This window comes from Salvia hispanica, chromosome 3 (genome assembly GCF_023119035.1).
Source record: "Salvia hispanica cultivar TCC Black 2014 chromosome 3, UniMelb_Shisp_WGS_1.0, whole genome shotgun sequence".
NCBI classification, from domain to species: domain Eukaryota; kingdom Viridiplantae; phylum Streptophyta; class Magnoliopsida; order Lamiales; family Lamiaceae; genus Salvia; species Salvia hispanica.
The window spans coordinates 10,541,517-10,557,090 of NC_062967.1; the positions used below are offsets into that span (position 1 = coordinate 10,541,517).

The following is a 15,574-nucleotide window of genomic DNA, read 5'->3' on the forward strand; positions in this document are numbered from 1 at the left end:
TATCTGTCCACTATCAATAGATATAATTATAATGGATAATAAACAAATTTTAATAACAAAATTAGTAATAAAATATTAATAGTAGTAGTATTTGGGAACGGGTGAATATACTAAGAATAGAAAAGAATTGATAAGTGGAGTAGTCATAATCGCTCACAGCTTGAATTGAATGCTCTACTATTTAAATTTTGAGATACGCTTTCAATAAAGCCGATAGACTATAGTTGACCCCATAAATTGTTGTTAATGCTAAAGTCGCTTAGCATGCCAACCTTGGCATATTGTAATTGTAATGTGTGCCGTATGATCACTCAATAACTACTCCAATCGTAAATAAATATTTCATTCTGTCTCTAAAAACAGTGTTCTTATGTCATGAAATTAGTCCCTTAAAATTTAATATTATATTTTTATTTATTTATTTTATTACACCTTACACTAATGATAATATTAATCTCATTATTTACTAGACATTAAAAGTTATATCATCCTTAAATTTCTAGAGCATTTTTTATATGTAAAAAATTGGGAACAGTATCAGGGCCGAATGGAACAGTGATTGGGCTTCGAGCAGATGTTAAATGTCGGCCCATGGCCCATTCCTTTGGAGGGAAGGGAAACGGAATCAGAAAAAAAGGACTATAAATTAAACCGGAAACAAATTTCCCGATCGAGAGAGCTTCTTCGGAAATGGCAAACAAGCTAATCAGCGAGATGGGGCTCCCCAAATCGATAGCTAACGTATTTTCTGCTCGGAACATCCTCACCGCCAAGGTATTGCTTTATATTTCGTCCCCGGTTACAATTGAGTCGAATCGAGTTTGCTATATTTCTCTATATGTTATACAATTGCTAATCGAGTGGCTCTTCACTGTTTTTAATGCATTTCTACTAGTATTAGACACTTGATAGCTGAATTCAAATGAGATTGTTCTTAATTTGTTTTCTGTAGGATGCATTGTCACTGAGTGAGTTTGAGTTAATGGAGTTGATGGATGTTGGATTGGAAGAGGTTATGGCTGCAGTAGGACATATTAGTGAAATTTCATGTCCACCTTATCAAACTGTAAGTTTATGGCTGAAAAGTATAGGATTTTGGTTTCTATAATTTGTTCGGGCAGCTTATGATGTGCTCAGGAAATGTGGTGCATATACTCATGATGATTGTTTGGGATTACGATACTAGGCTTTGTCGTTGCTGGAGCAGCGAAACCACAATGAGTACCTAGCAGGTCATCTCCCCACTGGCTTAAAAGGTCTTGATGCAGCTCTGTGTGGTGGAATACCATTTGGCGTTGTGACTGAGCTTGTTGGTCCTGCAGGGATAGGGAAAACACAAGTAAGTTTTGAAATGAATGTGGTGATTCCTTGTGGAGATCATACTTAGAATATTTTTCGCTCATTCCGGTATGCTAATATTTCTGTCAAGCTGTCTTGTTCTTTAATTGTTGTGCTGATATTGCCTTATCTTCTTGCAGTTCTGCCTGAAGCTTGCTTTGCTTGCATCATTGCCTACTTCTCATGGAGGATTAGGTGGCCGAGTAATATATATTGATGTGGAATCCAAATTTAGTTCAAGAAGGTATGCTTTGAATCTCATGCTAAATCACCACATATTGGCTGAATTTCACTTGTTGCCACACCTATCTTCAGGATTATAGAAATGGGGCTCAGTAGTTTCCCAGAAATATTTAACATGGAAGGCATGGCTCAACAGGTATGCAATTTCCAATGAATTGTGCTTTGTGTCATTGGTTTTTCAAATCTGTGATGTGTTTGATATATCTGAGATATATCATCAATCGTAACCATATAATTTTGGTTCTTTGTGTAAGAAAACAAGGATGGCAAAGAGATGGTATGGATTTATACATCTGATAGGCAGTCTTAGTTAGTTACACTCAACTCTCAATGCTCGTGATAAAAGACTTACAGAGAGATAAGGTTTTTGCAGTGATTGAACAAGTAACACAAAAACAGAATAGCGCTGTGGTATTGCATCATCATAAAAAAACATTTCGTTCGAATGTGTATCATGCTTTCTGAATTACCATACAATTCCATTTTCACTTCATTCACTCACAAGATAAAGAAAAAATATTGTTTGGTTTTTCTCCACCTTTTTTGTTTGATTGATTATCTCGTTCTCTTTTTTCCTCATTCAAAATAGTTGTAAGAGCCAAAGGGATAGTATAAATATGGACCTCGTATGATAAGAACTAAGTTAAATTATTAAAAAATTGCCTCAGGGAGAGAGTGCTACTGTTGTATACTATTATAATGATATTCTACTGGTGCCGAGTGTCTCTTTATGCCAAATTTCTATTTTTTCTCTGACAGCAAAGAACTTGCATGACAATTACATTTTTCATGAATTTGTTATACTCAGTAAGATTTAGCTTCCATGCATTTATGTTCTTGATTTCACCGATAAACTTCATGGAACTGGAGTTAAAATTATGTTTTTCTCTTGAGTGTAAGGATTCTGGCTGTTGCTTGAGTCTATCTATCAATTACCATCGATAAGACTTTTATATGGCAGATGGCTGGAAGGATTCTGGTTCTGCAGCCAGCATCATTATCTGAATTCACCGAAAGGTACAAAAGATCCATCTATTTGTTAATATCATCTGAACTCTATATTAACTTTATTCACATGGTCTGTGAGAACTAGAATTTTCTGAAACACAGATATAAATAAGTAAAATGTTCATATAATTAATAAATGACTTTGCCTGAGTGTCCTGGCTTATTTTATTTCGACACTAATCAATTTAATTTTTTTTGGTATCTGTCATTCAGTGCAATGCAATGTAATACTTTATCCAAGAAACACCTCAAATTGCCAATGTCCAGAATGGCTATTGTGAAGGATTATTAAAACTTGTAACTTTATCTTAATCTAAAATTATAATTCATGTGCATATTCATGAATGTCATTTAAATCTATGTCCTTACCTCCACTGAGGCTGAGTATATATGTCATTTTCTAGCATGCTCTGAAACTTGTTTGTGCCTCAGTATCCACATTTCACTCTATAGCATTCTCAGACTTATTCTTCTTGAGGCATCAGAAATTATTTAAATTGCTTATTGGAAAATTTGTTGCCAGTGTCAAATTAAAGTTGTGATAAGTAGACCTAGATTTGTATGTGGTCTTAGATGCTCTCAGTTATTTAAACCTTTGTTCTCACTTGTGTTTCTCTCGATTTGACTTAAAATGATGATTTACTTGCTTCAAAACTAACCTTTTATTGTACTGTTGTCTTTTGTTGACAGCTTGCAGAAAATAAAGGTTTCTCTACTCCAGCATGATGTAAAGCTGCTTATAATTGACAGCATGACAGCACTTGCTTCTGGGTGATTACTCTTGCTAGGTTATGAGTATTTTTTCTTTTAGTTGTCAGTGAACTAAGAGGTTTTGGTTAGACTCTTTTATCATGATGCAACTATGCATCACATCATGATTGTGTTAGAAATAAAAATAAAAATCTCATGATTCTCTTATCTTCTAAATCATTTTCCTTTTTTGCAGGGAATATGGTCAGGGACTCCCTAAACTAGGTTGGCACATCTCTTTTATCAAGTAGGACTTCTTATATGTGAATTTGATCTAATTTTAAATATTTTCTCCGTATTGATACACCACCTTATATTTTTTTATATGCAGATCCTTAGCAGAATGTTGTCGGATTCCTGTGGTGGTGACCAATCAAGTAAGATCTCAAGTTCGTGATGAAGCCTCCCGATATGTATTCCAAGGTACTACTTTGTGATCTGTAAGCTTCAGCTATTATTGGATTCCTTTCATAATCATTATGCTGAAATGCTTTATGAATGAGTTGAGAAATCATTTGAAAATTCAGAATAAGTGGATATGTTCATACGAGGGAGCACAGTTTCACCAAGTGAGTTCACAGTTTGGTTCAATTTGTATTCGTAGATAATATGTGTAGGTTTCATTTTATCTATAATGGAAACTAAGGGGTTTTCTAAAGTAACATATTGAAATTAAGTTAAGCTTTGGGAGTACTTGAATCATTTTGCAATAGTAATTCCAGTAAGCAAATACCTTTTCAAACTGAAACACAGAAGTGGAGGTAAATGAACCGATAAAATAGTCTATAATCCTATAAACAATGTATTGTATGGTTCTTTGTTCCTTCTCTTCTTTATAATGAATATTGGTATCCTGGTGCAGGGCACGGCAGAGCCGACACTTTAGAAGACACTTCAAAAGTTGAATATCATCTTGTTGCTGCTCTGGGAATTCACTGGGCTCATGCAGTTAGCATACGCTTAGTTCTAGAATCTAGGTCAGGTATGTTTCATCCTTTTGCTAAAACCAGATAACGTTATTTGGAATCTGGAAATAATGTTTCTCAAAAAGAAGATGGACTCTATGATAGGGTGGTTCACAATCAATCAGATGATGCAATTTCAAAGAGCCCCTACTTTAGCAATGTTTAGTTCAAATTCTAATTGTGTTCTGTCTAACCACATAATCATGGCCTATGTTTTCAGCAATAATTTGGTCAGAAAGACCTGCTTCCTTTGTGTTTCCCAATGTCTAAAGAAAACCCCCACAAATCCTGGTCTGATGTGATATCTTATCCATGCTCCAGTTTTAGATGCTTAAACCTAAGCTTCTATCATCCGAAAAAACTAATAGTTATAAGGGAGTGATGTGATATGCATGATGGTCTTATGAAGAGAGGATCATTGTGCTAATAAGGGTCATTTAACTTTGTCCTGTAACCACTTCCTTCTATACAATGCAAAATGTGACTTTCTGATTTTCTTTTTTTTTTTTGTGGTGAATGGGTCATGTTTCTTTGCCTTTTTGTTTACAGGAAAAAGGCTTATAAAGATAGCAAAATCTTCTATATCTCCATCTCTGGGGTTTTTCTTCAGAATAGATGCATCTGGGATTTCGTTTCTTAACAATGAAGGAGAGGAAATGACTGGCCCGGAAGCAAACTCAATTCATTGCCAAGGTTGATATGAAGTTTTCTTCCTCCCTGTATATTCGTGAAGTAGGGGGACACTATTAAAATAAACAAAGTGTCTGGCGGGGTCTGAATTATGTTTTTTTGTGTAAATATGGTGATGGTTCAATGAACACAATATCTATTTGTTTTTACTAAGCGTTGTTTATTTTCTCATTTTCTGAAGAAATCAATCAGATATGTCTACGTCACTAACCTAAGCGTGGTGTTTATGTTCTGAATGCAGGCCAGAGTGCTATAATCAACTATGATCATGAAGCACTGCAATAAGAAACCTAGTATTATAGATGATAAGAGCGAGGTGCAGTCAACTATTTGGCCTCAGTATTGCTTGTAATTTTTATATCTCTTAAACTCAATAATCTTTTGTTTTCCGTTTGGTTTCTGTGTGATTGAGATGAACTTTCTTATAATGCATATTGCTATTCCTTTGCACTCTCCCTTAAGTGGAAAAATGGCAAGAGCGATGAGAGGATATTACTGGATATTTCAGGGTGTGCAAGAAGATCCCTACTTGAATGTTTAAAGAACAATCAAGTTCTCCACCGATACCTATTAAAATGGGAAAATATAATAAGAATGTGTGCAAGTATGAGAACAGCTTCTTTTTGGCTGTGTGAGATTCTTAGTTTTTATTTCTATTTTTTGAGTTTTTATGAAGCATGTGATAAGGATAGAAGTTCCAATATCCTTATCTAGGAACCTGTCACCTCCTACTCTAGGGTCCATGATGTTGCAGCTATTTCACACTTTTAATTGGAAATTTGAAGTGTTTTTGACTTTTTAATTCGAAGTTATTTGAGTTGTGAGATGCTCATAAGATATATCCACACAAAAATGCAATGTTTGAAGCTGTTTTTATCATTAATTGCCTCTTCATATCCAACAGGTGTTCCCATAGTTGTTGCTTCTGGTCTCTCCTCATGGATATCATTATGCAAGAAGAGACCAGCCATACGATGAGGATGACTTTATGCTGAAGTGCATGATCCGTCCATGATGCTCCTTGTGGGAAGTATTATCATTTTGATAATAGATGACTAACTCTAGAACACAGACATGTTGCAGGCAATATGACACACATCTGACTCGTAGAAGTTTTCAAATGTAACTTAGAATTTACATTTGTTTGACTTGCAAAATATGTGATGTAGACAAACCATTCTAATAGTATAATCTGTACTCTGAATGATTCAGATCTCTAAACACAGTTAGCATTCTGCATATTGGCTGTTTTGGCCTCAATCAGGGCCTCAAGTAAAGAGAGGTTTGCTGTATTGCTAGTTATCCTTGCTGATGAGTCACTTTTGATCTTCAGGGGTGAAGGTACCATATTTTCTTAAAACTAGAAGAAACTATAATACTACTAGTACTATTTTTTATAAACAACTCTCAGTTACATGTATTTTCTCACTATGTCTACTACTACATCATACTACTATTCTTTGTCAGGTATGCGTTTAGGAGATATTGCTGTTTGCATATTAATCAACTTTGTATGCTTGGAGCACAGTAAGTTGTGAGACAGGAGAGATCTTTATTTAACTCGAAGTGGCATGAGTGTGAAGTGAAACTAGAATCCACTAAGCTGGTGGATCATGATATTTTTTTGTAAGCTTGCTAATTTATCCTGCCTTTTTCCAAGTGCACCACTACAGGTAATGAATTGTCCTGTTTATGACCTATTAGCATCTAAATATAATTCATTATTTTTATCTTCAGATGCTGCCTAGTTTCCTCAATATTTTTTCCCATTACTTATGTTCGACTTCAATTGCTATCCATACATAGGTTGTTGAATATTGATCTTCCAGATGCAAAAATATGTTAAAACTTTACGCTATCTTAATTGTCACATGGTATTAGCGTTTAGTAATGAATTAGTGTTGCCTAAAGAAAGTATAAATGATGTGACATATATGTGTACTTACAGAGTAATAGGGCCGGATAGTTTGAAGAAAATAATATTCTGGGACTTAGTATAATGTTAGTTACATACTTCGTTGTTAGAATCTAGGATAGTAGTTGATAGATCTTGTATAGAGAACTTAACCTTTCGTGCTTGTTCAAGGCCAAAAGAGGTAATAAATGCCTCGCGATATTTACTATGTTACCGAGGTTTGTTAAACACAGCCAGAAAATTGTAAGCATGCATACATGCTAGTATTATATATGAGGGCACACAACACACACTGATATGAACGTGCAACTTGTGTTGTTTAATACACACCGAGCCACTTGTTGGCTTTTCCTATGAGCTTTTATCATTTGGAAATTGTTGATTACTGTGTATTATGGGATGTCTAAATCTGTCTTAGGATTTCTTTGGCTTTCTATAAAAGTATATGATATAAAATGCTGTAAAGGAGAACAAAAATGGATTAAATTATTAGTGGTCCATGTCTTGATTCAGACCGATGCATCAGGCATTGATTTGTTTATACCTTATTTGACATCTTAATCTCCTCGAAGTTTCGATATGTTGCCATATTTTAAGTTTCTGTGATAAAAATAATGTGCAACTGACGCTTTAGGCTTTGTTTAGATGCATTATTGTTGGATACGTTTGTTTCCTAGTGGAATGTGTATTTCCTGCAGTAGCAAGTTGTGATATCTTGTTTTCATCAGATTTGGCATTTTTTAGGATCGTATGTCCTTTTAGTGATATTGTAAGATATTAGGATTATTTAATTCGATATCTCGTCTGTTTTCTTTTCCACTTTCATTGTCTAGAGAATTTGTCAACAGTTCAAATTCTTAGGGCCAACTAACCATTGAAAATGTATAAATAATTGTAGAATTTTGTACAGTTTAAGTTATGATTTTCACTTCAAAATTTGTGATATTTTCAAGACCAAATTGGAAAGACTAATTTTGCCTTTTCAAAGCTGTAGATACTTTGGTTGGTAAAAGGTGGCTTAGAAACGTTTTGTTTGATCGTATGTTCTCACATTCGATGCACTGTGTGTCACTATAGATATATTGTTGTTAATCGGATAAATTCTATTTTATTAATATAATACAGATAATGGTATAGAATTTAATGAAAATTTAGTAAAAGGTGATTGGGGGTGGTGTTAAAGTGATAAACAGTCACTTTGAGGTCAAATGCCTTTGAGATCATAAGGATTATCGTTTTAGATTTGTGTAGTTATCATGTTATTATGGTATTATGCCGCATTTGTATTGTAAATGTGTATGGGCATGAATGTTAATATGCTTAGGTTTGTATTCAAATTGAAAATTTTCTAAATATGACATGTTTAGATTAGATTTAACAGACGTAATCTCAAGAACATCAAGTGAATACGGTTCTTGAATCACCTCATGACATAAAAATTGTATGGTATGAATGGAGAGGATGAAAGAAGTAGATAAGATATAGTACTACTCCATGAATGGCGAAGCACCATCCACGTCTCCTTGCCTAGGCTAGGTCTATACCTCGTACTTTACCACCCACCTCCTGCCGACAACACCCCAACCCCGGACTAAAAAAGAAGAAATTAAGATTGCTTCATTGGGTTGTACTTTCCTTAAAAATGAATTTTTTCAAACCTAATAGGGTATATACACACAGCGTGCCGAAACGTGGATTTTTTGCATTATTGATTGATAATGATTTCTCATCCAACCTCCATTATAGTAATAGGTCTTTGGCTCTTCAAAATATATTGCCATACCTATTTTGTATTTATAAATTTACTTTATTAACTTATAGGAGTAATATTTTATTTATAATTATGGTAGTATAAATTAGTACTATTAGAATAAGTTATTCGGATTAAGCACGTACATTGTATATGCAATGAATTATAATGAAATATCAGAAGATGTTAAATTAATTAGTGCAAATACAATGTCTAGAGTCGGTACAAATTATGGAGTTGTAGAAAAGTTGACGATTCATATTTTCTTGTACTTGTAATTTCAATAGCAATGGCATCTACTTGCGTTATTTAAAAATAATAAACCAAGCAATATAGGAACAAATTACAGATATTTGGGAACAAATTCTATCATTTTCGAAATGAATAAGAAAAACCTAACCAATTACAGAATATATAGGAACAAATTTAGTTCCTATGAATTTCCTTTCCTTTTGGACAAGTAATTAAACATTAACAAAATGAAGGAAATTGAAAAATGACCATGGTTAATTGGTGAAAAATCAAGGGCGTTGGATGCTGGCAAGTAATCTGAACCGTAGATGTGGGGAAATTTAGTGGAGTACAGGTGGCAGGTGAAGACTGGTTGAGGGGAAATCGGAAAGAGATACGGTAGTTGTGTATGGCAATCAAAGGTGGGCTGAAATGCATGTGTTGCCAGATTTGGAAAGAAGATTAGTTGGAAAAAGATGTTTAGGTTGGAGATTTACCTTATCTGGAAGGCATCTCCTTCATTTTATTCACATTGGTCTATGCACTTTTTTGCATAATTATTTGTCTTTAAACAAGGATTGGGCTCATTTATCTTTATTCTTTGTAAAGAGTTTTGAATTAATATTTGAGACAAATATTCTTTGACCTTTAACTTTATGCAACTTTGATCTAACTAAAAATAACATAAATTATGATGTTCCCCTAAAAATTATAATTCCTCCTTTTTAAATATTGAAATCATTTTTCATTTTGGCTCATTCTATTAAAATGGAAATTATTTTAGGAAACTTTTTTCTCTCTAATGAGGTAAGACTCATTCTCCACTAACAATGCTTCAATCATATTTTCTTTCCATCTCTCCTATTTTAAAGCATGTGGCTTCAAAAGACAGAGAGAGTAATATTATAGTGAAAAATAGTCAAGGACCATACGCGTCAAAATAATTTGTTGTATCGGAAACTAACAGAGGGGGGAGGGGTGACGTCGAAAGTTATCGGAGGGGACGTCTATGGAAAATTTACGTCCGGGTCCATGGTAGTGGGTTGCCGGCTGGATCCACCCCTGTTTGTTGGTGTTTTTCATATGTTCAAGAGGACAAATTTAATTAGTTGGTCATGATTTAGCTTCTTTTGCTAATATTTGTAAGTGGGAGTATACATGGATGTCTTATTTTCCTCTTTGGATACAAAATATAGTGTTGAATGATAAATGAATTATAATTGGTACGTGATGTGTTTTCTTTAACAGAAATTTCGGAATAAGGGGTTAAATTCGCTAACCTTTCGTAATTAGGGATTCAATTTGTTGACCTTTCGTAATTTGGGATCGAGGCATGCGTATTCTTCAAAATAAGGGATTTGTGGTGTTTTATCTTTATTTATGTTCTTTTCTAATATTTTTCCCTCTAACCATTTATTAATTGCCTAAATTACACCTTCAAATTTTTAGGTAAAAATTGTATGATTTTTAGGTGATTTTATTATTCATTTTTGAATTGAATTGAGGTATTGTTAATCGGAGGAAATGACGACGAGTCAAGGGGGATTATCAGCCTCCACCAAGAGAAGCTTGTCGTCCTTAATTATGTATTCTCCCTCTCAAGGCCGGAAGAAATCCATCGCCGCCTCCGAAGGCGCCGGATCTTTCTTGGGCTCTCCCTCTCACAGCAAATCTCAATCTCTCTCTCGGCACTCCCCGCTCCATATATCTTCTCTAGTTTTTTATTTCTATATATTCAATTCCTCTATTGTGTTTTCCTCAAAATGACCATTGATCAAATTTGTGATTTAGGAATATGATTCATTTGATATTGAACCTGCTCCAATTTCGATTGTGATAGTGAATAATTTCTTAGTGTGTTATTTGTGCTTGAAATTTTGATTAATACGGAGTATCTATTTTATGGAAATTGCCCAAGTAGAATTTAGGTAAAAATTTAAAGGGGTAATTTAGGCAATTGATAAATGGTTAAAGAGAAATAATACTAAAAAGGAACATAAATAAGATAAAATATTACAAATCCCTTCATCTGAAGAATATGCATGCCTCGATCCCAAATTGCGAAAGGTCAGTGAATTGAATCCCTAATTACGAAAGGTCAACGAATTTAACCCCTTATTCCGAAATTTCTCTTTTTTTAATAACTGCGTCAAATGACCATTGTAAATCACCGGGGGAAGGATCCCCTGTGCATAGCAGGGGCTATGCTTCAAAACACATCAGTTTGTGAATGAAACGCTGGTAAGCCTTTTATTCTTTTTCTTTTTCTTTTTTTTTTTATTAACTTGTGTGTGTAGAAATGGCACCGCAGGTGCTGTGCACAGCAGATGATCTATTTCCAAATCACCGGTATTCATTTCGACTGTGGACGTGATCAATGCACGAATCTCAAATAAAAAGAGTATTGTTACATTGGCCTTATCTTCTTTTGTATGCTGTCTTTCTCATGAATTCGAATATCACTCAAAATTCTATGTTCAAACTCTCGTGTGTAACGTGTGGTGCAATGATTATGACTCTCTTCTTTTTGTGATTGCAATTACGTGTCTCCCCATTTGTACATATTCATGCGTTTAGAGATTAAACAATTATAAAAATACAAAGTTTATTATGTCTAAATCTGGAGTTCAATTAAATTTCGACGCAAATAAGAAGGCTTAGGAACCAATCTCACACATCTTAGACATGTGGTGGGGCCCTCAAAAAAGTGCCGAATAAAATCGGATGATCTATAAAATCCCAATTCGCATGTTCTAGGACTAGGAATCATTCAATAAATAGTCACATTATTATGTAAAATAATTAAATCCGTAATATTGTGTGTGGTATAGACACGATAAAGATAACAAGAGAAAAAAGATATTGAAGACTAGGATGGTTGGGATTAAATGTTACGCCAGAATAATTGATAGTAATTAATTAGTCACAATTATTGGTGAGTATAATATACTTCACTTTATAAAATGAGCACAAGATTTTATTGGTCATGAAATCCGAGGAGGAGTCAAGATATGCGACTCTGGCAACGTGGGCAGCTCAAGTCCGAGGATTTTTAATTTAAAATAATACTAATACTTTTTCTATAATAATTATACGTAGGTTTGAAATTAAACTCGTGCTTAATTTCACCCAATCCCAGAAAAAAGCATATGGGCCCGCCAGTAGCATCTACACTATTCCGTAATTATTAGTTTAGTTAGGGGACATGTTATTTCATATCTATAAGTAACTTGTCGGCTGCATTATTTCATACTCCTACATTAAAATAAAAAAATTGATATAAAATGGTTTTGATTTAGTGATGGTGTGGCTAATGCTTTAAGATTTAAGATTTCAGATTTGGATTCATCTTAATGTGATATTTTCAGATTATTTTCTTAATAATAGGAAATTAAATTTTTTAGATTTAAAATCTTAAATTATTAAAATAAAATAATGAAGTAGTATTTGAGCTTTAGTTACGTTAAAGGTATCAATTTATGTATATCTATTTTAAAAGTTTTATTTTGATATTGTTAAAGACATCTAAATTAGAGTTATTGATTAATATCAACCAAAATAATCAAGAAAGTATATATATGTAGTATACCTGTATTTATGTCTCCACCCATAATGACGCGGACAATCTATATATATTAAACTCTGCCCAATAATTGAAGACCAGTCCCAAAGAGGAAACTCCCAATTATTCTAGATTTTTATTTAAGTAGTGGTAAATGTGTATAAATTATGCGTATATAATTGGATTTTTAGGTATTTTAGTTAAAATTAATTCATGGATATTATTAATTGATTTAATATAAATTAATGGAGTATATTACACACTAACCTTCTACGATAAATTTTAAAAGATGAACTTACAAATTTAAGAAAAGGTTAACCTTTTTATTATATATTGTATACTATTATTATTTTCAATCAAACTCAAAATTATAATATGTCAATTTGTCATAAGTCTTTCGTATCATCTCTTTTAATTGCTATAAAATAATATAATTATTAATAAAATTATGGATTATATTATATACTACTCCTTATAGTAAAGATTCAAGTAGAAACTTTGTATACATGAAGTAAACTATGTTGCTTCACCAAATAATAAAACCATATTAAGTTCACCTAATAGACAAATGGTTTAAGCATGTTATAACACTAGGGGTGTGATGAATTGCTAACTTTCTTAAGTTGCTAACTTGCTAACTCATCAATGCAGTATATTAAATATGTCAACACGATGACATCAAAATGTCAACACATAATATCAACACATTATATTGAAGTTCAACAAAATTATGTGTTGACATTTTAATATCATCGTGTTGACATTTTTAATACACTGTATTGATGAATTAGCAGAGTTAGCAACTTAAATAGTTAACAATATAACGTACCCCTATAACACTAGTAGTCATGAATTACTATATGTTTACATATAAAATTATTGTATTGGAGTACAATTACTATACCACGACTTAATTATAGTCATAACTCATAAACTTAAAATTGTTCATGCCAGCTGTTTCAGATTAAGAAGTAATCAACTAAAAAAGAACTAATTGCATCAGAATTAAGTAGGCCCGATTATTTAATTAGCGACAATAGTTAGCTTTTATCATATCAAACTCAAACCATGGACCGGCAGCAATGATAACATATAACTAATATTTTAATTTAATCAAAACACTTTATCATTATAATAAGTACTTAATCTTTATGGTAGTCCGGAGAGTTTTTTATACTAAATCATTACGTGATTTGCCCTTTTTATACGTAATTTGTACAATGGTTTACCTAATTAAAGTTCATTCACGAATATGAATAAAAAAAACAGTTATATTGGGCGAAAAATTGAAATTCGAGATCTAAAAAAAATGGGAAACGACCAAAACCAAAAGTTTCAGTTAATAGATTCTATAATTTCGATTCGATCATTGTGATAAGGATATGCTGATAATGTTTTTTAAGGTTCTTATAGAATCTCTTATTGACTTTTCTGTGCACAAGAATTCATAGTATTAATTTGTATTTAAGATCATTAATTATATTAAAGGAATATTTTTTTTTAATAATCTGACAGGTAGATGGTTGAAATTAATCAATTGCCTCAGTCTAAAGTTACAAGACTGACATATTTTGCTTGAGTGGTAGTAATTCGAGACTGTGGTCCACTAAAAAAAAATCTTCAGATTTTTATGTTAATTAAGATAATCTATATTTACAACCAACATTTAAAAAATAGTTTCGCATCTAAACTCATTCCTCGGTAATGCAATCGCCAATCGTTCATATTGCAGCTACTTTCAAGGATGTCTCATTGTTTGGAGTATTTATTTGAAATTGTCATACCGTTTCGATAATCCTCATTTAGGTACTCCAATTATTATTTTCAAGAATAAAATGACATGTAAAAAATTTTCAGCAATTTCAGTAATGTCGTGGCCGCCAAAATTACATGTCACTTATCTACGTGGTGATAGACATGTGATGTGTAATGTTTAATGTACTATATACTTTGTTTACTCAATTTTATCCATCATTATGTGGTCGAAAGTTATAGCAAGTATAGATCCATCTTAAAATAAATTAATGATAAAAGGAATGAGTCATAAGATTTATAAAATAATTTTAATTTTCTTTTGCCATCGATATAAGTTACTATATGTTACTAGTTTTTAAATTTCAATTGTCAACAAATATCTCAATTTTATCCTCAAAATACTCAATCAATTGACATACCTAATAAGTACTATACTACTATATGTTAAAAAGTAGTATCTCGAGCAACAAACCAGTTACAAATTAAAATAGTAAATTGTGAATGTACTTACAAGCTGAATATTGTGCAAGATGGAGATTTTGCATGCACGAGTGACATATTATAATTTACTTAGTTATATTTTAACTTGAAGTCAATTTTATATTATGTGCACTAGAAGCTCCTATAGTCTAAGAAATTGAGGCCTTGTGAAGTTTTAACGTTGGGTGTGAGATTCCCAAGATTCATAAATCTATAGTATGAAAACAAATAGACATGTGGCAACATTGTTTTCTAGTCACTTCTATTTCTATGAAACTTTTTAATTAATCAAGAATTAATTAAAAAAGTGTGAAGATGCCAGGTCTCCTAAGTCTCCTATTTTATAATTCAACAATTGCATATTTCAAGTTTCCTATGTACGAATTCAAAAGATCACCAACATCATCTACTATTTGACAATAATTATGAGTATAAAAATTTAGGTTTGTCCAAATTATCCAAATTTTGAATTGAGAACCCTTAAATTAAGATTATCCTAATTAGCATATGAATGACTGCAAATTCTTGGAAATCATCCAAATAAATTTGAAATAATAAATCTATGGGACATGACATGTGATCAAACCTAGTACTACTAAATACTCCATATGTTAACTTTATCACGAGGAGTACTAGTTTTAGGTTTTAGCTCACATTTATATAGTCAGTGTCAATCGAAATTTAATTAATGTTTTTTTAATGTTAAAACATAACAGGACTCGGGAAAATAGAATGGAAACTCTTTAAAAAATAAAAATAAAACGCAAAGTTATGTCACGCTGAATGAATATAGAAACCTTTTCTCTTATTTCCGAAACTAAAATTAGGAAAGATTGTTTTATGTTTGTTTCCGTATAAAATATTATTGCGAGGCCAAAATTGGAAAA

The 15,574-nt window shown here is 32.5% G+C and overlaps 1 protein-coding gene across 5 annotated transcripts; it reads left to right on the top strand.

The window, feature by feature from the left end:
• Positions 1-632: 632 nt before the first annotated feature.
• On the top strand, positions 633-6,730 carry LOC125211883 (DNA repair protein RAD51 homolog 2). 5 transcript variants are annotated; one of them, XM_048111839.1, is made up of 15 exons: positions 633-774; positions 953-1,066; positions 1,187-1,339; positions 1,479-1,582; positions 1,654-1,717; positions 2,528-2,598; positions 3,280-3,360; positions 3,536-3,586; positions 3,671-3,762; positions 4,202-4,321; positions 4,854-4,997; positions 5,236-5,342; positions 5,899-6,116; positions 6,207-6,335; positions 6,462-6,730. In XM_048111839.1, the coding sequence occupies exons 1-12, from the start codon at positions 691-693 to the stop codon at positions 5,277-5,279; spliced, it is 1,122 nt and encodes a 373-aa protein (XP_047967796.1). In that variant the 5' UTR covers positions 633-690; the 3' UTR covers positions 5,280-5,342; positions 5,899-6,116; positions 6,207-6,335; positions 6,462-6,730. The 5 variants fall into 5 exon arrangements, with proteins under 5 accessions (XP_047967796.1, XP_047967795.1, XP_047967797.1 ...); XM_048111838.1 differs by having other exon boundaries at positions 5,899-6,335; XM_048111840.1 differs by having other exon boundaries at positions 5,236-5,310; positions 5,899-6,335.
• Positions 6,731-15,574: the final 8,844 nt, after the last annotated feature.